Raw genomic sequence first — 25,146 nt, 5'->3', positions numbered from 1 at the left:
AGGGTCTTTGGAAACCCTCAAAACCGGGGAGAGTCCGTGGCTCCCTCGTCTTCATTTTGGAGTGGAGTTTTTAAGCAGCAGTTCATTCTGGATATTTCCCGACCTCAACATTTTAAGAATAAACTAATAGTTTAGAGACATGAAAGCAATCATGTGGCTTTTATTTCCCTCAAATTGGAGTCTTTCATAGCACTTAGAATGTAATTCTTATAAGTTAATTTCCCCTTTTTGTTCCTTTCTATCATGATTATCCATCTAGCTTAAAAAAATTTTTTTTCTGCTCTCATGGCAATGGTGGAAATGATTGGTAGAATAAAATTATGTGACTAAAAAAATGTATGAATGGTATAGGAGTGGCTGAAAATGAGATGTTTTTGCATTTGGGAAGCTTTCTTCCTCTGCTAATATTTAAAATCTTTCCCCTCCAGCCCCTTCTCCCTGCTGATCTGTGGTTGTTCCTGAGGGCGCCACGTTTGTTTGCTTGGCAAGGTGTCAGGCCTTCGGGGGTTCCCGCGGATCCTTTGTTTACGAGCAGGACCTCCCAGAGCTTGAGGAAGAATTTGATTCTGAATCCTAGGCTCTCTCCAGAAGTAATCTGGAAACGGTTGAGAAAAACAGCATTTGTCCCTACCTTGGGACGAAGCCCCCAGTGGCGGCCTCGCCTCCGCCTGTGGGGCGCCCCCTTGAGTCCCGGGCACTTCCTCCGGTCCTCCAGCAGGGGGCCTCGGTCCCGCGCGGGAGAGCCAGCGGGCCCTCAGAGGGGAGTTGAATTTCTCCAGCCGTCCTTTCTCTTTTAAGGCAGCTGACACAGTACCCCGGACGCCACACTGCTTCATCTGGGCCGACGGATTTTCTTTCCGATTTTGAGCCACTCCCTGGGAGCATCTCGTTAGCCGTGATCACTGGAACGTGTAAAATGTGTATTATGTATATATGAAGTAATTTGCATATAAGTGACATAAGCCAGAGACCTGAGCTCTTGTATTTGTAGTTCCTTCTTTCTTCTAGAGCTGCACTACAGTTTTAGAGCTGACGTTTCTCTTGCCCAAGAAGGTGATAGAATCTAGTCAAAAGCTTCCAGCTCACTCTCTCCCTGGGTTTGTGAACCTGAGCAAGGCACTTCACTTCTATGTCATAACGGACTAGATTGCATTGGCTCGTGGATAGCTAGAAAACTCTATGCTTTTGTAACTGGGTAAGCATCTCATTCTGCCAGGAGGGCTTGAGAGACCGTCCGAATGACCAGTGCCTATCTTGTAGCCTACCCTGGCTGATCCTATTTAGATTCGATGCTGCCTTTTCAGAGCTAACTGCCACCCTGGTAAAACAGCCCTGTGAACCTGGGTCTCCAGTTACGTTCCCTCAGGCCCACCCGTATGTCATACAGTTCAGACTGCTGTTCCTTGTACACATGGTAGGAGCATAGTCTGCGATTCTGGAGCAAAATTAGACCACTGTGTCCACGCCCATCCCTGATTAGTTATAGCTGTTTCCTTCCCCCTGGTACTTAGGAGAGCCGAGCTTCAGTCCAAAGCAAATTTACTTTGTTGCCTGTGAACACGGATCCCATAAAAACAAACGAAGGGGAAAGCGGAGTAGATTGCGTGTCCCAGGGCCCATTACCTAATTTTCATTCACGTCTCTGTTCGAGTTCCTTTAGCACTGCTTGGAGTCCTGAGCACCAGCATCTCTTTTTGTGCCATCAAGGATCATCTGATATGTGTGGGTGAGAGGGATACAGGAGTATTGATGTGCTGAACGCCAATAAACTATTAGGCTGTTCTTGTGAATGACAGTCCTGGGATGTCATGTAGGTAGAAGATACAAATTAATAGCCCTTGTGGAGGCTTGTAGCACGCAGAACCCACATTCAGTTTGATTAAATACCTTTGCACGATTTAAAATGTCATCCAAGAAGACCATCAGATACCTAGAGCGCCTGCCACAGCCCGCAGAGAAGGCTGACAGGTCTGCCCCGGCTGACCTGCTCTGCGGTTTTTTGGAAAGATGAGATGTGTTCTAATGAGCAAGTTACAAATATCACCAAGTTATGTCGTAGGTGGTGGCAGCGCTCATTGTAAAGGGACTGACTGGGAAGTGTTCCCAGCCGAATGGGACCGGCACAGCTTTCAGGGAGGACTACAAGTGGGGGCTGGATATAGTGGCCAGGATGTTACTAAAGAATTGTCTGTCCTTTACTGAAATGTGTCACCAAACATGTCTCAGTGTGAGGTGTGGGGCAGTGAGAGGAGATGCGTTCCCATCCGAGTTGGGTGGCTCAGGGTTCCAGTCCTCATGTGTTTGCTCGCAGAGGGGGCCTTTGACCACTTGCTTCTTCTTGTCGGTACAGAGTTGGGGGGGGTTGGCTTGGTGGGTTTTTTGGGCAGTGATTTAGGTTCTCAGAGATGCAGAGTGATTGCTTGGTGGAGCCCCTCAGTTTTCATACCTGTTATCTTTGTCCTGCCCATAAAAATGGCAAGTTACGGGAAGTCTTTAGCACACTGCTTTCAGTGCCTTGTGAGTGTTCCCGTACCCTCTTGCCGCCCACTTTTTAAGTGAAAACATTTCCACTCAGTAGAGCAGGAAAACTATGGAGCCATTGTAAGGTTGAAGGTAGACTCTTGCAAGATACCTTACATCTATCTATCTATCTACCTACCTACCTGTCTATCTACCTTTCCTTCCTTCCTTCCTTCCTTCCTTCCTTCCTTCCTTCCTTCCTCCTCCCTTCCTCTCTCCCTCCCTCCCTCCCTCCCTCCCTCCCTCCCTTCTTTCTTTCTTTCTTTCTTTCTTTCTTTCTTTCTTTCTTTCTTTCTTTCTTCCTTTCATTCTTTCTTTCTTCTGCTACATCTGCTTTTTCTTCTTCTGGCTTCAGAACTGATTTTCAGATTTTTTTCCCCTTGAGAAAATTTGATTGTGGAAGCACAAAAGACCAGCAGTCCCAGGCCAAATTTTTCAGAGTCAAGCAAAGATGGACAGGCATGTGCAGAATAATTGTTTGCTTAAAATCTAGCCAACAGCTTTTATGTAGACAAAATGCATCGAAATATGTGTATAAAATATTTAATATTAATGCACGCCAGATGGAAACCCTGTCAAACTCTGTGTGCACACAGGAACTTGACGAGAGGAGTCGGGAGATTTAGAGAGATCCTCAGAGCAGTAGAAACAAGAACAACGCAAAACCTGCGAATGGTGAGTGTGATGGATAATTTGATTGAGACCAGAAGGGCACTTTAGGTGTTATCGCTCCACCCCTTCCTCCCTCTCCCCATCCATCATATATGTGTGTGTGTGTGTGTGTGTGTATACACGCTTTGTTGAAATATAATTTCCACACCACACAGCTCATCCATTTAAAGTCAGTAGTTTTTAGTGTACTCACCACATTGTTCAGCCATCACTAATATTTAATTTCAGAACATTCTCATCCCCAAAAGGAAACCCCATACCTATCTGTAGTCAATCCCCATTCTCCCCTTTTCCCCCAGCCTCTGACAACTGGTCATTTATGTTTTGCTTTTATGGATTTGCCTATCTTGGACATTTCATGTAAATGGAATTATATACTAGGTGGTCTTTTTGTGACCAACCTGCTTTACTTAGCATGGTATTTTCAAGGTTCACCCATGTTGGAGCATGGATTGGCACTTCATTCATTTTTTGTGACCAAATACTATTCCACTGCATGGATATAACACATTTTATGTATCTGTTCATCAGTTGACGGATATTTGGATTGTTGCCACGTGTTGGCTATTATGAATAATGCTGCTATGGACATTCTTATGCAAGTTTTTAGGTGGACATGTGGACAAGTTTTAAGTGGACAGGCTGTACGTTTAACATTTGGAGGAATTGCCAGACGATTTTCCAAAGCAGCTGCACCATTTTGTATTCCCACCAGCAGTCACGAGGTCTCCAATTTCTCCATATTCTTGACGACATTTGTTATTGTCTGTCTTTTTAGCCCTAGCCCTCCTAGTATGTATGAAGTGCTGTCTCATTGTGGTTGTAATTTACATTTCCCTGCTGGCTAATGATGTTGAGCATCTTTTTATGTACTTATTGGTCGTGCTACCTCTTGAAACAGAAGAAATGCATCCTGTAAGGCAGGGAGAATGTAAGCCCTCCCAGACACTAGTGTGGTGAAGGGGTTGGTTGTATGCTAATGATTTCACACCAAACCCAGCCAGAGCAAATCAGATTGGATCCTGAAGAGTACCTAGTTGTTTGACTGATTATACTGATGCTAAAACTTAGAGGAGAAATAGAAAAGCTAGGTAGATAACCTGGTTCATCAGCAGTTTGGCTGTGTTGTTGGCATAAGTTCTCTCTCTTCCTTGTTAAACCTTGAACTTTCCTGGCGGAGGAGGTGATCGCTGATACCTCCATAGCTTGCTTTGCAGAGCTGTAGCCAAGGCCTGTCTGGGTGAAGGCCTGGTGCTCACCAGGGACGAAGCAAATACCGCGTGTCACAACGGACATAACAGCCCCACGTAAGATCCCACCTTCCTCTGTCTTGTTACCAACAGCGTCGTCCTCCCATCATCATGACCCCTTTCAGTGCTGTGGGAGAGTTTTCAGTTGGCCCAGGCTCAGTGACTCCTGTCATGGGAAGTGAGGCTGTATCTTCATTTGGTGTGTCTAGGGTTTTAGGATGCAGGTATCCAACTCGTGGGGCCAGATGACGAAGCAATAGGTTTTCCTAGAATTAGCGGGGGGGCAGGGGCGGGGGACAAGAGGAGCAACTTTATACCCCACACCTGCCACCAAGACCTTACTTGGTCTTTGGTATTTATTTATATATTGATGTGATTTGGGGTGCCTTAAGAAGTTCAAACCAGACATTTTGATTTGTAGAGTTCTTGAAGGAAAAAAAAAACTCTGAAAAAATGGATAAAAATTGTTGCCAAGTGTCTTTTCTCTGAAATTGACATCCTCCCAACATTTCATAAAACTTCTTGCCTGGTCAGCATGAACAGCTTCTTTTAAGATTTAGAAGCACAGTTAAAGTAACTGATGATATTGGCAAGTGTTCTTATAATTGTTTTAAAAGCTGATTAAAAAGCCAATCTTTCTAAATTGCTTAAATATGGAGCATTTGTTCGTATTGTTGATGTTTTTCTCCCATTAGAAGGTGTGAGTGCATTGAATATTCTGTGGGCATCTGCCCGCTGCTTACTTCAACATTATTCTTCACAGAATTAGAGAATATCTTCCATTATTGCCTAAGGTTTCTGATATTCAGATCAATGTACTTTAACTTCTAAAAATCCTGTGAGGTGGGATTCTGAATAAAGACATGTCAGGAAGTGAGAGAGGTTTCTTCAATTATTATTTTCTTTTTTCTGAGACGTATTGTGAGGAGGCTTCCAAAGAAGTCTGGGTAGACTGGAGCTGCCCTTGGACATTTTCAGCTGTTAACTGGTTAGTGTTGACATGAGGGAGGTCACTTCCTCTCTATGTTGGACTTGGGGTGCAAGTAAGTAGACCTTTGGTCTTGGTTGATGAATCTCAGGTGACCTTGGTTGAACTGCTTGTAATTCCTTGAGTGCTTAACCAAAGGTATGCATCAGAATTATCTGAGGAACTCTGAACAAATGCGCATCCCTATAACTGCCTCAGAAATGCCAACTGAGTAGGTTTGGGGCAGGACCCGAGAATCTTATTTTCTCATTTCCATGACAGATTCTTTGCCTTCCCTAATGGGGAAGCACTTCATGGGTCTTATTCACTGGTATCTTGGTCTACACTAGCCCTCAGAAAGCTTGTCCAGTTAATGCTGCTCACAACTATATGATTCCTTAAAGATTAGTTGATCATTGCAAATTTATGATGCTCTCATGAGATGGAAAAGTTGCTTTGTAAACTCTATCTGGGCTGAGAAGGATTTACAAGTCCATTTACAGCAACCGCACCCTTAGATAAATACTTCCACGAACTGAAAGCAGGTATTCAAACAAACACTTGTACTGAATGTTCATAGCAGCACTATTTATGCTAGCCAAAAGATGGAAACAATCCGAATTTCTATCAGTTGATGTCTAGATAAACAAAACGTGGTATGTCCACCCACTAGAGTATTATTCAGCCACAAAAAGGAATGAAGCACTGATCCAGGCTACCACATGGGTCAACCTTGAACTCATGATGCTGAGTGAAAAAGCCAGACACAAAAAGGCCCCATAGTATAGGATTCCGTTGATAGGAAATGTCCCCAATGGGCAAATCTGCAGAGACAGAAAGCAGATTAGTTGTTCCCAGGGTCTTTGGAAGGAGGGAATGGAAAGTGAGCACTAGAAGAGGACAGGGCTTCCTTTTGGGGTGATATTCTGGAACCAGACAGAGGTGATGGTTGCACAACACTGTGAATGTACTAAGTGCCATTGGGTTATACATTAAAATGGTTAAAATGGTGATTTTTGGTTAGGTACATTTTACCACAATTAAAAAAATACATACAAAACGGACTTAATGACCAAGTTTATACATTAAAGTTTGACTTCTTTCTGGCTCCCTTCCTCCCCTTCCTTTCCTTCAGACTTTGATAGTTACCAACAATTTGTAAGCATTTCAGGGGCAAGCATATAAAACCCGAGTATAAAAAGCGAAAGGTCTGATCAACATTGGTGATTGTGCTGGTCATTTCTCATATTTATCTCCTGTTCTGAACTTCATTTGAGCTGTCAATGCACACAGCCAGACATCCTTCCTAATTGGTTAGTGCAGTGGTGGAGTGACACGTTTAAAATATGCAATCACGGGGGCGCCTGGGTGGCTCAGTCGTTAAGTGTCTGCCTTCAGCTCAGGTCATGGTCCCAGGGTCCTGGGATCGAGCCCCGCATCGGGCTCCCTGCTCCGCGGGAAGCCTGCTTCTCCCTCTTCCACTCCCCCTGCTTGTATCTCCTCTCTCGCTGTGTCTCTCTCTGTCAAATAAATAAATAAAATCTTTAAAAAAATAAATAAATAAAATAAAATATGCGATCACATCAAAACCTCATTTTAAAAGTCTCTCTGGAAGGTTAATACCTGGAGGTAAAGTGAGATCTAGCATGAGCTGTCTCATAGTGGACAAGCGAACTGTGGAGGGCAGAGATTTTTATAACTTTAGCATCCCTCCATGGCAGGTATATCCAGAAAATGAAGCTCCTTGTTCATTTTTTTTCCTTTGACATTTTTTTTTCTCTGCTCTAGTGAGTGGAGGTTATTTTTGCCAGTTGATGGTTCCAGCAGAAGTCATTAGCTTATATGACTGCAGGGAGATCGAAATGAAACTATAATGGAAGGTTTAAGAAAACAGTGCAGGAACTGTTTAGGTCCTGAAAATTGTGTTCTTATGAGGATCTTTACAGATGGCTCAGTTGGGGATGATAGGAGTGCATTTAATTTCACATTTTTATAGACATTAAAGCCAGTGGGTCTTACTTGGGAATAATCAAGAAAATTTGCCTTTACCCAGTGGTTATCAGAAGCCACTAAGCCAGTGATTTGGTTGCATTTAAGTTTCCTTGTGGTGTTTTAGGAGATTTCACGTGGATAAAAACCTAGCAAAGTTCTCTTCTGGAACATATTTATTTAAAAAGTCTCACTCTTAGGAAAGATCAGCATTCTTAGCCTGCATGTTTCCAAAGAATGTGAAAACCTTGTGGAAAAACCTGATGGTTGAAGTTTTATTTTGCCACCTCTGGCTGATTGTGGGGTAGCATGGGCCACCCTGAAGTGCACCTGCTTCTGTTCTCAGGGAGATTTTGTGGGGTTTTTTGTTTGTTTGTTTTTACTTCTCTTCTTTATCACTGGAAGATTATGAGGTAAGTGAACCAATATGCATCAGCTAACAAAATATCTCTTAGTAGATGCCGTATACCCCCTCCTCCCATTCATCAGATGGGGTACTGTTCTAGTACAGAGAGTTTGAAAAGCATAGTAGTCTGTGTCTAATTTAGGATGACAAGATCCAGATATGTCTGGGTTTTCTCAGTGAGAAAAGAGATACCTATCCAGCTTTGAAAAGAGGACTTCTTGATCAGTAGCCACCCTCGCCACCTTGCTTTCTCTTTTGCACAGGCCAGCAGTAACCTTTGGGCTAGAAGGCCCAGGGTGCACTGAGAACAGGGTGCTCATGTGCTGAGTCCCAGGATGGGGACACCGTGGGACCGGCCCTTGGCACTTCAAAGAGGGAAGGCATTCCAGAAATCTACTCTGGATGCCATCTTATCAGCCATGAAGAGCTTATTTATTTATTTATTTATTTTTTCAGGAATAATGTCATATAGGTTGAGCACCAGCTTTTTTTTTCCCCCTAAAGATTTTATTTATCCATTTGACAGAGAGACACACAGTGAGAGAGGGAACAAAAGCAGGGGGAGTAGGAGAGGGAGAAGCAGGCTTCCCACGGAGCAGGGAGCCCAATGCAGGACTCGATCCCAGGACCCCGGGATCATGACCTGAGCCGAAGGCAGACGCTTAACGACTGAACCACCCAGGCGCCCTGAGCACCAGCTTTTTGCCAAGTTTGGGTTTTAGCAGGGATCTGTTGGGAGGTGATGAAAATATGTGCAGTTCACCTATGATAAGAGCTTTTGGGAAAGAGCTGAACTAAAAGTTTCAGTTGTTTCAGAATGTCAGAGGCAGGGTGGCTCAAAGGGCACGGACTTATTTTTTAAAATGGCTCAAATACCTTAATGTATTTTCTTTCCTTTTCTTTTTTTGTCATCATCTGATAGAATGTTCATCGGAGAAGTAAAAATGTTTAATCATGAGTCTTGGAATAGTGCCTAGCACAAAGTGATGACTGGAAAACATTGACTGAATGAGTGAATGAGTGAATGAATGATACAGAATAGACTCACGTCCGTGTCTTTGCTCCTTTGTGTTCCCAGACAATAGCCCGGCAATTGGCGGAGATCTTGTTGCGGGGTATGTGTGAACAGAGCTACTGGAACCCTCTGGAGGACCCACCCTGCCAGTCACCTCTGGACGATCCTCTCCGGAAAGGAGCAAACACAAAAACCTACATCCTCACTCGGAAAGCCCGCGTCTACTCAGGAGAGAAGTACGCCCATTGTTGTCCTCATTTGTAGGTTAGGGGATGAGAGGAAAACTTTGGAAAAACTCAAGGATGAGTAGAAGTTCAGGGGCAGATTCTTCCCCTAAAAGAGAACCAGACAGACAAGTCTCATTGGCCAATTTAATGGAGATACCGCATTACTTTTAGTAACTTCAGTGAATATCTGTGCACCAGTGGGCACATTTTAAGTAGGAGAATTCTCTCCTCTCAGTGCTTGGCTACTATTCTTGGCCATCACTCTTGGTCTTTGGGATTCTCATTCTGTTTATAGTAAGAACCCCAGCATTATCCAGCAATCAGAGACAAAGCTGTTTGTAAGCCAGAATTAGCCTTTTTTCTTTTCTTCAGCAATTCCTTGATCCTTTTATTTACAGATTTGTTTTAAATGGAATTAGCTACAAGAAGAAGGAGAGTTAACTGTCTGGAAGGCGATGTCTCTTTAGAACTTCTTAATTTTTTTAAGTTTTAGATCTGGGACTTGGCCACCTTGGAGGAAGGTGGGCTAGGGAACTTTTACAGCCTCAGCGTGGGCCTTCCCCAGGTTGGGGAGTGGGGAGGGGGGTGGCAGGCAGACACCATGAGGGGCCAAGAGACAGGAGATTGTTGACTCACTCTTGATTCCTCCCCTTAGAGTCTCACCCTCCCATTTTTGCTGGTTCCTGCAAGGATGAGGCATGATGGCTCTTCAGAATCTCTCCATGAGGGGAAGGGGGCGTGTATGAATCAATATGGAAACCTTCCACAATGGTTATCAAGTTGGAAAAATGGCAGAGAGACTGCAGGCGACTGCTTCTGTCTGAGGCCCCCAAAGCTGTGGGGGGGGGGCTGGGTGGTGGTGTGTGTGTGTGTGACTAGATGCTTATTGCATGTGTCACTTCTGGAAATGATTGTCACCTTTTCAAAGGGGACAGCATTTCTCCAGCAGGCAGCCTCCTCTTAATCCCTTTACGTTGACCCTGGCATTTCTGTCCCTCATCCTCCTCTTGTTCAGACTGCATTTCTTATATGGATTCAGACAAATGAGCATATTCTTAGCTTTTTCCCTAGGTTTATTTTAGTTTCCATTTAATCCCCCTTTTTTATGGCCTTGTTGAACCATGAGTTCGCTGAATTCACAGCCTGTGCTTACTCCTTAGTCCTTATCTGGATTCACAGAACATCTGTTCTAGCAGTTCTCAAACTCTCACTTTAAAAATGCTGACCCCTCATTATGGACAATTTAGAAGCAGGTTTGGGGTTCATTTTGAAAGTGAAATTTATATACTAAAAATAGGCCTGAAAAATTTTTTTTTTCCTGCTTTCTATGCTGTTTAATAGACAGGTATATAAGGTGCCAGGTATATTGAGAAACTCAGCTCCTGCTACCTCCCCTAATCAAGCTGGAAACATGGATAGAGCTCTGTGTTTCTTTGGGTGTTATTCCAATGTGGCCTCACCCGTTGAAGGCAGAAAAGCACATAATGCGGCCGTTTCTCCTTTATCTTGTGAACCACTCAGACTTTGTCACTCTGCTGACATCAACTTCCCCAGCTGCCCAAGGAGAATTATGGAGGCAACATGAAGATCTAGAAAATGCAATTACTAGTTAAAGGGAGATTTCCATACCAGGACTGGTTGCTGAGTCACAATTTCATTCCACACAGATAAAATCCGTTTGTTTGTTTTTTTTAACCGTTTTATTGAGATGTGATTCACATACTATACAATTCACTCATTTAAAGTATACAGTTCAGGGGACACCTGGCTGGCTCAGTCAAAAGAGCATGTGCCTCTTGATCGTGGGGTTGTGAGTTCAAGCCCCACATGGGATGTAGAGATCACATAAATAAATTTTAAAAACTTTAAAAAAATACAGTTCAGTGGCTTTTAATATAGTCACATAATTGTGCTTCTGTCACCATAATAAACTTTAGAACATTTTTATTACCCCGAAAATAAACCTAGTGCCCCTAAACTATCACCCCCATCCCCCAATCCCTTGCCTTTTTCATATGAATTTTAGTATCAGTTTGTCCATTTCTGCAAAAAAAAGAAAGAAGGAAAGGAAAGAAACGGAAAGGAAAGGAAGGAAAAGGCAGCTAGGATTTGGTAGGAATTGCATTGAATCAGTTGATCAATTTGGAGGAGTATTGCCATCTTAACAATATTGAGTTTTCTGATCCATGAACATGGGATGTCCTTTCATTTATTTAGGTCTTCTTTAATTTCTTTCAACAGTGATTTGTTGTTTTCAGGGTATAAGTTTTTTACTTATTTCATGAAACTTACTGTGTGTATGCATGCTATTCTTTTGGATGCTATCATAAGTGGAATTGTTTTCTTAATTTCGTTTTTGGTTTGTTCATTGCAGGTATAGAGAAATACAGTTGATTTTCTGTATTGATCTTGTATACTGCAATCTTGGTGAACTTGTTCATTTGTTCAAATAGTGTTTTAGATTCCTTAGGATTTTCCACATACCAGATCATGTCATCTGCAAATAGAGGTAGTCTTACTTCTTCCTTTCTAACTTAGATGGCTTTTATTTCATTTTCTTCCCTAATTGCTTTGGCTAGAACCTCCAGTACAATGTTGAATAGAAGTGGCAAGGAGTGGTGGACATCTGTGTCTTATACCTAATATTAGGAGGGGAAAAGCATCCAGTCTTTCACCATGAAGTGTGAAATTAGCTGTGGGTTTTCATAAATATCTTTCATCAGGTTGAGAAAGTTCCTTTCTAACACTAGTTTGTGGAGTCCTTTTAACTTGAAAGGGTATTTAATTTTGTCAAGTGTTTTTTCTGCATCTATCGAGATAATCATGTACGTTTTGTCCATTATTCTGTTGATGTAAAGTATTACATTAATTGATTTTCAGATGCTAAGCCAACCTTTGTCAAATTTCATTGATTTTTTTTCAAGAACCAACTTTGGTTTTGTTCATTTTTTTTATTGTGTCTCTATTCACTATTTGATTAATTTCCACACTGATCCTTATTCCTTCAGTTATCACCATCAGTTTTGAACTTTCTAGTTTTGTGTGTTCACAATAATCCTTCTGGTTTATTAGTAAAGAGAGAAAGAAAGCCTGTTGGGATTATACTTGTCTTGGGGCTCCCTGATCACCAGAACTATCTGATTAGTCAACTCCGTGGCAAAAAGGATGTTATCACCAATTTAGTTATGCTCCTTGGCAGGTGAAAAAGGGAGTCCATAGATAATGATTCAACCCCATCTTGGCCAGTAGTCCCAAATGCTTCCCCCTCCTCAGTTTCTTATGAGAAATATGAGCACAGAGCAGGCTTTAGGAGGAGCAGAGCCTTCCAGCTCCAGCAGATCACAAGGACCATTCAGAATAGCTGGTCATAATGGAATATAACAGAAAAGTGAGCTCTGTCAGAAAACTCCATTCCTTGTCACTGTGGCCTGGACCTGGAATGGAAACAGGATACTCATTCTCCCCCCATCTTGACTTTTGAAAGGAAATAAAATGTTAACAATCCTAGATAGGAAAGAGGGGAGGGATCACATGCCATGGGCTTCTTTACTTACTTCCTTCTAGGTCTTTCTGTGAGGAATTTTTTGACCTTTGCTTATTTATTTATTAAAGATTTATTTATTTATTTGAGAATATGTGTGAGGGAGGGGCAGGAGAGGGAGAGAGACTCCCTGCTGAGTGCAGAGCCCGACGCGGGGCTCAATTGCAGGACCCTGAGATCATGACCAGAGTGGAAACCAAGAGTCAGACCCTTAACTGACAGTGTCACCCAGGTGCCCCTGCTTATTTATTTTTTTAAGTAAGCTTTTTACGGACGCATAACACATATTGAGAGAAATACACAAACTGAAAGTATAAAACTTGATGAATTTTTACCAAGTGAACACATCCATGTAATTAGCACCCTTATCAAGAAACAGACGTTGCCAGAAACCTTGAGGCCCTCTTTGTACCCTCTCCTGATTACTACCCGCTACCCAAGGGTAACCATCCTGAATTCTATCCCAATAATTAGTTTAGGCCATTTTTGAAATTTATATAAATGGAATAATATATTAAAAACTCTTCTGTTTAACCTCTGTCTGATATCATGTTTGAAAGATTAATCCATATTTCTGCATGCAGCCAGAGTTTGTTTCCATTATTATGTAGTATCCCATATATATTCCAATATATTGATCAATTCTACTCATGATGGATGTTAGAGTTGTTTCTCATTTGGGGCTGCTTCCATCTCATTCAGGCCCTGGCCCAAATAGCTTGGCTATTATCTTCTCAGAAAGATATTCCCCAATCACCTTATCTAACTGTCCTTCTTTCCGAGCATATTCTATCACATGAGCTCATTTATTTTTCATCATAGCACCTAAAACATTGATTTTTTGTTTGTTTGTTTACGTGTTTATCTGACTCCTCCTTCTAGAATGTGCTGCAATGAACATTCTCGCACATGTTCCTTAGTGCACACACATCAGGTGTATCTTCCTGCTATTGTATTCCTCCTTGTAAAAAAAACACTTGAGATGGCTTAGATCATTAAATGCATATTAGACTTCATGGTTAGCACAAAGTAAGAAAGGAGATTAAAAACTACTCTTGTGCCAGAAAGTGGATGATGAAAACATTGGCTGAAAGCTGGGAGCCAGAAATTGTGCCGAGCTCCTTTGTAGGCCCCACGGGAGAGAGTGACTATCGTGGACTTCTAAATACAGGTCATTGGAACCTCCCTGAGCCAGTGCACCGGGTTTGCGTAAGGATGAGGACGCTGTTGAAAGTGTGAAGATGAGGGCGTTGAAGGGTCAGGAAAAGCACCCGATGGCAGCACTGAAGCCCCGTGAACAACCCGCTGTGCCCCCTGCATGCCGCCCTGTGCTCACCTCGAGCAAACTCGGCCCTCCTTCCGGTCATGTTGGAGGGCCAGTCCTCTCCCCAGGAATGCAGAAATCCTCAGGCCAGGCCATATGCTTTGTGCGACTCACCCAGTCCACTCCAGAGCATAGCTCAGTGGACTTGATCTGAATGGAGGACGCTTCTTTCTTGTCACGAGGGGGAGTTGGCCTGTGTGGAATTGTGTGTCTGCTGATCCTCAGGTTGGACTAGCTGATCCCTCATAGTCAACAAGTACTCTTAATGATTAATTTAAGTCCTTTTCCTTTCTTGGAACGCTTGTCCTTCCACACAAAGCTGAGACCGAGGTACTTTATGCCTCAGCATGTTTAATGGTGCGACTCGGGGATGGGGCAGAGCTGCAGCCATTGTGGGCTTTGACTCTTTAGCTCTTATCCACGGGCTGTGGTTCGGAGGCTGTATTTCTCTGGGAATTCTCTAGGGGTATCACAACCAGGCAAGGTATATTAAAACTAGAAAGGCAAGGGCGCCTGGGTGGCTCAGTTGATTGAATGTCCGACTCTTGATTTCAGCTCTGGTCATGATCTCAGGGGTCATGGGATTGAGCCCTGAGTTGGGCTCCCTGCTTGGTGAGGAGTCTGCTTGAAATTCTCTCCCTCCTTTCCCTCTGCCCCTCCCCCCGCTCATTCTCTCTTTCTAAAAATAAATACATAAATCTTAAAAAACAAAAAAAAGAAAAACCTAGAAAGGCACCATTGCTGGGCCTTGGAGTTAATGTCATTTATACATAACTTTCTTGTGGGTTGGAGGTGTTCAGAGCACTCCTTGCACCTAAATAGAGTCTGCATTGACACCTGGGTGGTGCCGTTGACTTCCAGACATCCAGCTCGTCATTGGTTGTGTAATAGCTAAAGATGACAGAAAGATGAACTGCAGTTGGATAAAATTGGATTAATTTCTTTTGTAGGATGGCTTCTACCATATACAGTGACATTTTTCACCCATCTGAGAAAATTTTTAGAAAGGGCTGTGATCTGGCAGCCTGGGCAAGGTCGTGATCACTGTTCATAAATGGAGATTCTTGCCCTTGTTCCTTTTGTGTAGAGTCAGACAATGAATAGGTAAATTCATCCAAAGTAAGAAAATGAGCAACTTGCTTGAAGGTCAGTCCAGGAGTTAGTAAGGTGGCTGGGTTTAGAACGTAGCCCTTCCATCTTTGCGCAGCGGGACTGTGCTCCTACCTCTTCTGCTGGCCACCAGTCTGTCCTCCAGCAGCGTGTCCTCACTGTCTACGAGCCCTGTGTTCTCTCTGTCCCTTCTTACCCCACACCCTGCCCTTCAGTCAGCGTCCTGTGAGTTTAGGGCCCCAGTTTTTCCACTCCACAAGGCTGAGGCCTGGGCACCCCAGGATCTGCCCTGAGGCTCTTGGGCCCCCAGAGGAGATTGTCAAAAAGAAAGAGCCCAACGATTTCAACCATCTACCCTGAGCTCCACCTCTCCTTCAACGGAGAACAGGGGAGGAATGGCCAGAAACGGGTCTGGAGAATCCACATGTAGTGGAAGGGGTGTTCTGGTGTATAGTTTTCAGCATGTCTCTTAAAACTGCCCTTCCTCCTCCTCTCACCCCCCACTTCTTCCTGCCAGCTCTGAGAGTTTGCCGCGCTCCTGAGTACCCATCCCGCCTGCCTCAAAAGGAAGGGTTGAGAAAGTGGAATTAGAATCAGTTAATGTGCTATTTGTTAGCAGCTCTGGCAAAAATAACACAACTTAGCATTTAAGCAGGCGGGATGGCTCAGATGGAATTTGGGGATTATCCGTGGACTGAATTGGCTGGTGTTAAGTCATAATTAGCACGGGCTCTCTCTTCTTTTCAGTTAGTCTGGGCAATGCAGAACTGGCTAGTCGTGAAAAAAATAGTCAGTGTTACTGCTTGATTGGTAAGGTCCCAGTGGTATGTAAGCACAGCCAGAATATCAGGAAATGATTGCTGGGCAGACACACACACACACACACACACACTCCGGAGCGCTCTTCATTCAAAGCCTGTAGGCTCTATTGCTGAACTGAAGCGGAAATGATTGCTGGGCAGACACACACACACACACACACTCGGGAGCGCTCTTCATTCAAAGCCTGTAGGCTCTATTGCTGAATTGAAGCGGAAAGAAGAGTTCTGTCTTTTGAAAAACCCAGCTTCCGCTCCCTCAAGCTACTTGTTTAAAGAAGTTCTCTGCAAATCTCAGAATCTTGCTCTTCATTTACAGGCCAGCCTTTTCATCAAATTTTAGCCCTGCGAGGACAATCGGACCATTCCACAGGTGGTCTCCTTACCTCTAGGGACGTCAGAGGTCTAGAAAGAGAACTAGGCCCTGTGCTTTTTCTGTCTTGCTCTTCATGGTCCTTTGATGCCCTACAGAAGTTGCCAGCACTTCAAAGAGAACAAGTATTTATAATGATGTTGAAGACATTTTTTCTTTTTTTTGCCATTTTGGGGATGGGGGATCATCCCATCTCTTAAATTAAATGATGTTAGTGCTGGGAAGATGTAAATTTAGTCTTTATTTTAACATCTCCAAAACATCCAGGAGTTTTTTTTTTTCAAACCAAGTTCATTTTTATTGCACCCTTCTTGCATTCCGTGAAAAAGAATCGAGTTTGGCTCAATTGGTGATAACACTCTCAGTTCTACTCATAGGATTCTAGAGCTTTTAGAACAGAGGAAAAAATGCTGCAAGTCTCTAAAGCTGCTCAAAGCACCAAAAAAAAAAAAGGCTATAAAGGATGGAGATTGGGGTTATGTGTTTGGATTTTGTTCTTGTTATTGTTGTTCAATAATCTTGAATAACATTGAGCATAAAAGCTTTTTCTTTTAATCCCAGATGTTAGAGCTTGGCCAAGTTCCATAAAATAGATTAATAAGGCAGCTAGCTCTTGCATGCCACCCCATAATAGAACATGTGTGTCTAATTAAGGTAGCTTGCCAAATTCTTACAGTATTCTAGAAATGATTCAAACTCTAAAATTGCTTCCAATCTCTTATTTCATCTAAAGGACAATATAAGATGTGGCAGTTAGCGAGAAGTAAGAAGCGGACTGCGTAGTAAGATGTCTACAATCTATACCCCCAGAATGGGTTCAGGAGAGAGCTTTATCAGTGAGATAACGTTAGTTTGTAACAATTGCAATTTCTGCCTCTATAATAGGCATATATGTGATTTGGGCTTTTACTGTGGTTTTTATAGCTTTACTTCACTCTGCTGCCTGCTATTAAAATGCACAGTTAAAATAAATTCCATAGATTACCATAGAAATAAGCAAATTAATTCAAGTGTCAGATGATACAGTATTTTTTGTGAGTTCTACATAAAAGTCTAGAAGCTTTTAATACTCAGTACTGTTCATCCTCATGTATTTCATATGATTTTGAAATTGCCATATATAAAAATTGATTTTCTTTACGCAGCATTTTTTGTCCTCAAGAAAATACTGAAGAGGCCCTGTTGTTACTGCTGATCAGTGAATCGATGGTAAGTAGAATGTGCTTTCACATTTCTCCGCCCCCCCACCCCCCCCTCCCCGTTCCTATAGTCCTGATTTTGGTGTGGTGACTGTATCAGTGCAGTGGGGGCTTTTCTTGGGAGGAGAGTACTTTCTAGAGGGGCTACCGGGTGGGGGGAAAAAACAACAGGGGTTTAAGAAGAGGGATGTTTCTTAATTCTTGGACTGGGTAGAAATGTCCCTTGTAGGTTAATCTCAGCCTGGAGCATGGAGCCTCTCTCAGGCAAGCAGTAAACAGGCATCTGAGTTCATTCATTTGCCCACTGGCTACGGGAACCCTAACACAACTGTGGGTAGGTAAACTATGGCTAAAAGGACCACCAGAGGAGCCCTCCGAAGGGAAGGAATCCCCCTGAGGGTAACCTTTCCAAGCCACTCAACTTGCCTGGGGAGGTAGGGAGAGTTTAGGGGTAAATCACTGGTGGTGGATGCAAACCTCTGGTTTTTGTAGCAGGAGCCTGATGAAGTGGCCTCGTCCTCTTGGACAGGCCTCCCGCCTGCTCCCTGGACATTCCGGAGTCCCGGGCCGTGAGAGCTCGCTCCTGTTCCCTGGCTCTAATGTTGTGAGGGAGTTTTTGCCAGGCCATCGGATTCCTTTGAAATGTTTTCTTAATGTCTGGCCAGGCTATCAAAGTTTACGTCTAGAATTTCATGCCTCACCATTTATTGGCTTTCTGCTCTGCGGAGTGCTAGGCATGACTGCCTGGGCTCGAAACCGTGGGAGGCAATCTGTGTCACAGTAGTTAGTTAGTACCTTGGCACGTAAGTGGTGTGTGCTGAGCTCCTGAACAGCATAGCGAGGCTCCTGGAACTGGGAAGGACCTAGATGTCCTCATACCCATTCACTCATTCTATGGACGAGGAACCTGAGGACCAGAGCAGGCAAAATGGAGGCAGCTTGCAGTGGTCTGTTGCTCTTTCTAGATCAGACTGCCTCCTCCCATCTCTCCCCCCTCACCCGGCAGGCAGGAGGTGAAGGAGGAGGAAAAGGAATCGTGACTGAGGCAAGAGGTGGTATTTACCTTCTTCCCCAAGCATGTGGTTTCAGTGGAGGCATGAAATACACCCAGCTGAAGAGGATTTAGAAATGGAGCCCAAGAAGAATGTCCAATGGGCTGAGTAAAGAAGGGATCGGGAGAAGCTGGGATTAGTCAGGGAGGCCCGCCTTCTTCTCTTAATTTCAAACTTTGGGTTTTCTTGTTCTGTGAAATGGCCCGGAGATGTTTACAAGAGCAGGACTGCTTGAGTCACCACTGCTTTTTATTTGGAACCTCTTTGACGTCATTGGCCTTACTTCCTCTGAAGGAAACAGGTTGCCCCCCCCGGCTCATCTTTCCTCGACTGTCAGCTGGTAACTCAGAATGGTGTCATTTACATTCTCTACTCTGCCTTGGCATGACCAGGGAAGGCATATATGTGAGCAGCCTGGCACCTGGTGGCTTCCAGTAACTGTTTTTCAAATGAGCTGGTCTCACCATGCTTTGTCATCGGTTCTTCAGCGGGGGCGGCCGGCTCATGTTGGCCCCCTAGCTCACATTCCCTCATTCTCAGCTGGGCTCCTCGCAACTTGGCAGTTAGTTTCCTTCGGGCAGACTTGGTTGGTAACGCTGGGAAAGTCCTGAAAGACTGGTGGCCACACATTTTAGATTTCTTGGGCAATTCTGATCGAAAATATTGTGTTCCGTTGTCAGAGTGTGTGTTCCAGTTTAGAATTTGGAAAACATAGCCACATCTCCAAAATGCTTGCTACAAGTGTAGACTCTTGGGAATGATGTCTCCACCTTTCCTGCTCCTTAATTGAAATGATAGAAACTAATACTACTCAAAATTGAGATCCCTTTGAGACCATCAGATTTGCCTCTGTGGTGTTTAATTTCTGGAAACTCTCTTCAGAGGATGGTGAAACCAATGACATCCTCAGTAAATATGAGCGTCTGGGTTTCCAACCACAACGATTATGCTCTCCCTGTAAATTGTTCCATAATTATGTAGGTAGAAGTCTAAATTAAGTTGCTTTTGGAAGCTTTTTTCATGTTCCTTGACTTCTTGATTTTTCAGTTTTTAGACAGAAATCCACGTGCTTAATTTCAGAACCAAATGAGAATTCCTGTGTTTTTTTGGCGTCTAAGAAAATTGTATTCTTCATTGGTTCTGACTCTAACTTTAGAAACATCAGTTTGTCCATAGTCTCTCCACCTGTAAGATATGGTTTGGCATTGTACTGCTTTCTCACCTCAAATCAAATGAATTTTCCCCAGGAGAAAAAAGGCTTATCAGAGCTACATTTGCACAACTACCTCTGAGACAATGTTCTGGGATATTTATTATTTGTGGATCTGTTTGAGGTTTGAATCAAAAGACATCAATAGACTTTCTCTAAAAATTTTTAAAAAAATGTACTTGGCATAACTTGAAAATCTCTCAAGTAGTATTTTTGTTTTGTTTTGTTCTCTTCCAGGCATTGGTCCTAATATGGAACATTTATAGCAAGTAAATAAAATGAGACTCCTTATAGCAGGGCCCTGTTTCCCTTAGAGCTTCTTTTGTTGGCTCAAAGTTGCTCCTAACAAGAAAACCTTAGAATGAAATCTTCAGAAGCAGGCTTGTATCCATAAGAGATGACTCACTTGGTAGGAAGTAGCCTGTCTTATATATTCTTATTTGTCTTTGACATTTAAGAGCAAGGAATTTTAAAGTGAGTAAGTATGGATGGGTGGCTAAAAGTGAGCACCTTCGACTCATACACAGAGAGAAGGCATTTCGTCTTATTAGTGAGAGAGGAGGTGTGTGGGCATGTCAGGCAGGAGGATAGCCATCAGCCTGCCCGGACCAGGGACCCTGGTACCTCACCTACCACTTTAACAGGAGAAACCAAGGGGCCCCTTTCTGTCCTCCTAGGGATGCATAGATCCAGAAACTTCTGCTAATTAGCAGGGGGAGAAAAGACAGGCAAAATCTAACTTAATTGATTCTGAACTCCCTAGCAGGGAGGAAAGGAAAATGGTTGGAGTGGTTAGCGGCCCTAATACATGTGATATGTCTGGAGACTCTGTCGAGAAATTAAATTTCAAAAGTAATGAAAACACGTTGTTGTAAAGAGCATTTGATTCCTAGAGAGATGAGATTAATAAGCTTGAATGTGCCTGCTGTATTTCTGTGCCAAGCAGTGGAGACACTCAAGAGGCAAGGTGTTCTCCTGAGTCCTCTGGTAATAGCTTTTAAAACAAAAATCGGCTTGCTTCTTGCTTTCTCTTCTGCAGCTGTTTGGTGCTTCCCTAAACAAGATCGCATTAGTCTTTGTAGTCTGTTCCAATGAAGGTGCCATATAGGGATCTGAATGTTGCTTTAGTGGCAGAGGAAAAGTACGACGCGTCTCTGTAGGACTGAGGGAACTTAATGGCACCATTTGATGATGGGAGTGTGGGACTGGAGATCCCCCCCCCGCCCCCGCTCATTAATGTACAGCAGGGGCTGGACCGACAAGCGAGGCACAGCAGGGCCCCACCCGATGGGTGAGTCTGCTGCCCCAGAGCCCTGGCTGTGTGCACAGGAGGGCTGGCTGGGAGCCCGAGGCCGGGAGAAATCACCCTGCTTTGCATCAGCTCCGAAAGCCTCCTGCTGACAGGTACCAAGCATCCTCCAGGACCATACCTCCAGGCCGTTGTGTTTGGATAATGCTCCGAACCGTGTGCTGCGGTGTTGGGGGGGTTTTGAATAATCAACCCAAGGTGACAAGCCCCTTACTCACCCCTGCCCTTGTCTCCAGGCCCTTGGCAAAAGCCCTTAGGGGCAGGAGGGCCTAGATGGCTTTTCTCCACAAAATGATAGCTGTGTGCCTGGGCTGGCTCACCTTCTGCTTCTCTCTTCTGTGTTGTTTTCAGGCCAACCGGGACGCTGTGCTGAGCAGAATACCCGAGCACAAGAGTGACCGCCTCATCAGCTTGCAGAGTGCATCTGTGGTCTATGATTTACTGACCATTGCCCTTGGAAGAAGAGGCCAGTATGAGATGCTGTCGGAGGTAGAGCCCTTGAGTCTGGTACTTCCAGGTTGGGGGTGGGGGTGGGGCTCTAGCAGAAGAAGCACTGGGAAGAGCTGTGAGACCAGGTCCTGACCCCTCTGTCCCTGGCAGCCATGTGACCTTGGCCTGTCACTTCACTCTGTGAAATAGGAATTGGGCTAGATGATTGGATCATGGAATTCACCGGTGGTGACTTCCTACCAGTGGCCCCTAAACCCACTGGCTGCGAGTTTGCATGTGAGGGAAGGCAAGCATTTCTCAAGCAGTTTCTCTTGCAGGGTAATTTCTGCCATCACCCAAAATCTCCCATCTGTGATCCTAATTCCCTTAGAAAGCCGGTTTTACTTTGTTTAAAACGATGCATAACTCCTGATGGAATGGCACCATCAGGCACAGCGTATTGTCAGATGAACTGGTATCAGCATCCATATCAGTAAACACGGTCTTCATTTAAGGGCTTTTGCTTGTTCAGAAGAGACCTGAGTTGATTACAGATCTCGTGCGAGGTCCTGTCATTTTGTTCCTTCAGCGTCTAAAAAACACTGAGGATGGAAGCTTGACTGTTTTACAGTTTTCAGAAGAGGCTGGTTAATCCCGGGCTGCGGTCATGCATTATCGAGCTACTGCCCAGAATACCAAAGTCCACCAGGGTGTGGGCGGAATAAGTAACACGATCGGTTTATCCTTTCTTGAGTGGAGTAAAAAGAAAGAAAGAAGACAACTCATTTTGTTAAAGTGGACTTTTCCACGTTATTTATCTTTTTCTTTCTAAATTTATACCCACCGCCGCAGTTTCCGGGCATGGGGACAGGGAATGAAACACAGTAACACATTGGCTGGCGTCAGATGAGCGCCCGGCTCACCCCCTAGCCTGCCGGTGCGTCGCCGTCACGTGAGGCAGGAGCCTTGGAGGACAGAGGGGACTGCGTGCCTCGGGTCTTTTTTTAGTCTTTGGTTTGGTGACTCTACAGGACAGTGGTTACTCAGTCTTCAAAAAAAGCCCCTCTCAGTCCGGCTAGATAAAGCAGTGTGCCCGGATGTTCCTGTCCTACATGGCTCACCCCCTGGGACTCTGCCCAGATTCTTCCCTACTCCACGTGCTTCCATTTCCTGGGACCCTCCCCTCCCAGCCAGCTTGGTGCCTGTCTGCTGTGTCACCGTGGGGTCCGTCCGTGGGGACAGTGCCACCCAGCTCCCAGTTGAGTCCTCTTCAGGTGAACTTTTTTTCCTCCAGACAAACCACTAAAGAAACCATCTGTCTGGGTCCGAGGTTGGTTGCGGTTGGCATGTCTCCTTTCATCCCATCATGTAGCAGCATGGCCTTCCCTCAGCTTGAACTTCACTGACCTCAGAACCAGGTGTGAGGAGCTTGAGGTGGCTGGCGTGGTTGGCTGGCTGCATGGCTCCTGCCCACGGACTTCTCGTCATGCCATGAACGACTGTAGGGGGATGGCTGTCACCTTTGCAGCATTCCTCTACAAGCCTGCCGTGTGCCTCCTCCCAGCATGGAATACTGGGGCCTTGTTTTCACTACAGTGACTTTCATCTTGGTATCACACGTAGCTTCCATCTTGTGGGGATGACCTGACGCCCGAGTCACTAGGTGGTCCGATTGGTTGCTGGAGCTTTTGCGATTCAGAATTTCACTGCCCTGGTCACATTTAAAGCGATGGGGACAGGGCCAGAGGTTGCCTCGTAGGTGATGGAGGACAAGGGTGGGAGAAAGGGAAATTTACCACTGTACATTCCTTGGAAGCTTATGGATTTTATACCATATCTTTGTTTTATCTACTAAATACATAAATCAGTTGATAAGATAGACACAATGGAGGACATCCATTTCTGTAATACACGTATATGCGGTCCCCCGTTCTGAGCCAGGGGCTGTGATTAAGGCCGGGATACCACCATGCGCGAGGCGTGGTCCCTGCCCACGAGCGGCCCCCAGTCCAGGGGGAGGCAGCCAAGCTGCAGGCAGCTGCCCTCTGGCGTGGCTGGTGCTGGGGAGGGCAGGGTCTGCTTCCAGTAGTAAAGCATTTGACTACATGGCTTCGACCTTGCTGTTTCTACTTAGTTTTGCCTCCCCAGCAAACATTTGTTGGCCATGTCATCTCAGATCTTTTAACTAAAACAGGTCCTATCTAGGAGAAAGCGGCCGGCATCTGGGTGCTCCGTTTCAGAAGGTCCAACCTTGACTGAGCACAGACCCTCTCTCCTCTGGTCCCAGGCTGAGGGTCCTGCTTCCTTCATTTGCTGCCATTTTCTTCTCCTCCTCCTCCTCTTCCTCTCCCCACCGCCTTTTTCTTCTTCGTCTTTCTTCTTCTTCTTTTCTTCTCATCTGCCCTTCCATTTTCTCAGGGCTTTAGGTTAAAAGGCTAACTGTATTGTTTTTTGATTGGGGTGAACTCCCGTAACATAAACGTAACCATTTTAAAGTATATAACTCAGTGGCATTCGGTACATTCATCACTCTATCAAATCCTAGAAGGAGACCCTGTCCTGAGTAAGCAGTTGTCCCCCACCCACCTCCCCCAGTCCCTGTCCACTACCAATCTGCTTTCAGACTCTATGGATTTACCCATCTGGGGTATTTCCTATAACTGGAACTGTCCAGTAAGTGACCTTTGGTGCCGGGCTTCTCTCAGCGTAATGTTTTCAAGGTCACCCATGCTGTAACCTGTAACGGGACTCATTCCTTCTTGCGGTCGAATGACATTCCGCTGTGGAGATCCAGCACAATTTGTTCACCCATTTATCTGGTGGTGGGCATTTGACTCTGGGGAGTGGTGCTGCCGTGGGGACAGCTGGATTTTAAACTCCCTATGCTACTTCTGGGGGCCCCGTGAGCGTGAGTGATTGTCATTGCTGTCCTTCATCGTGGTCGTATAGTCGGTCCCAGTCTCCACCTCCTGCATGGTGGCCAAAGTGATCTTTCTGAGACACCAAGAGTGGCCGCCACCCTTCTGTGCAGAAACATTGGATGGCTCTTCTTCCCATCCCCCCTCTTTTTTTTCTTTTTCTTTTTCGTTTTGTTTTCCTTTTCCTCCCACAATGAAAGTGACCTCATCGGTTATCTTTTTTGCAATATGCAGCACCTTGCGACTCCTTGAAGCATTAAACAATACAGACAAGTATGGAAAAGGAAATAAAAGTCACTTAGAGTCTCGCCCTCCTTGACATCGTTGAGACCATCTTTTCATGTATCTCTTTATGAGTAAATGCACATACATTTACACAAGTTTCAAGGAATGAGGTAGTGTCCTATGTGTCCTATTGTAGATATTCCCACTCATTTGTCTCCCCTCCATTGGCACTCCACCCCGTCTCTGTCTCCTCAGCCCCCAAACCCAGGTCAGCAACCTAGTGTGTCCTGAGCCCTAGCCCTTGTGTTCGGGAGCTCGGGTTTGGATTCTGGGTCTGCCACTCAGATTACACTTGTGTGATCCTGGCAAGTTGTTAACCCCTTATGCCTTGGTTTTTCCTTCTGTAAAATGGGGACAGTAGCCATACCTATCTCGGATCATTGTGAGGCTATTCATTAAACTAGGTAAGGTACTCAGAACAGAGTCCGACACTTGCTACGTGATACCGAGTGGAGCTCATTACATGGCAGCTGGATGCTGCTGTGCTGTTCCCACCAGCATATGCCCAGGAGTTGCCGGGCACAGGGGAAGC

General features: G+C 44.7%; 1 protein-coding gene across 10 annotated transcripts in view; it reads left to right on the top strand.

Moving 5' to 3' along the window:
- The window catches only part of TTC7B (tetratricopeptide repeat domain 7B), a 251,052-nt gene that overhangs the window by 106,502 nt on the left and 119,404 nt on the right, over positions 1-25,146 (top strand). For 8 of the 10 annotated variants that reach the window (XM_045901401.3, XM_045901400.3, XM_045901402.3 and 5 more), the window contains 4 exons: positions 3,117-3,195; positions 8,883-9,055; positions 17,358-17,421; positions 21,334-21,471. In XM_045901401.3, the coding sequence (XP_045757357.2) occupies positions 3,117-3,195; positions 8,883-9,055; positions 17,358-17,421; positions 21,334-21,471 (454 nt within the window). The remainder of the gene's footprint in view (positions 1-3,116; positions 3,196-8,882; positions 9,056-17,357; positions 17,422-21,333; positions 21,472-25,146) is intronic. The other 2 variants (XM_064571479.1, XM_064571483.1) reach the window with 1 other exon arrangement.

Source organism: Mirounga angustirostris, unplaced genomic scaffold (assembly GCF_029215605.1).
Source record: "Mirounga angustirostris isolate CCGP_5_RB_7025 unplaced genomic scaffold, mMirAng1.0.hap1 SCAF_9, whole genome shotgun sequence".
NCBI lineage: Eukaryota > Metazoa > Chordata > Mammalia > Carnivora > Phocidae > Mirounga > Mirounga angustirostris.
Note: the sequence above shows the minus strand (reverse complement) of the source record. Positions and strands in the feature narration are given on the sequence as shown.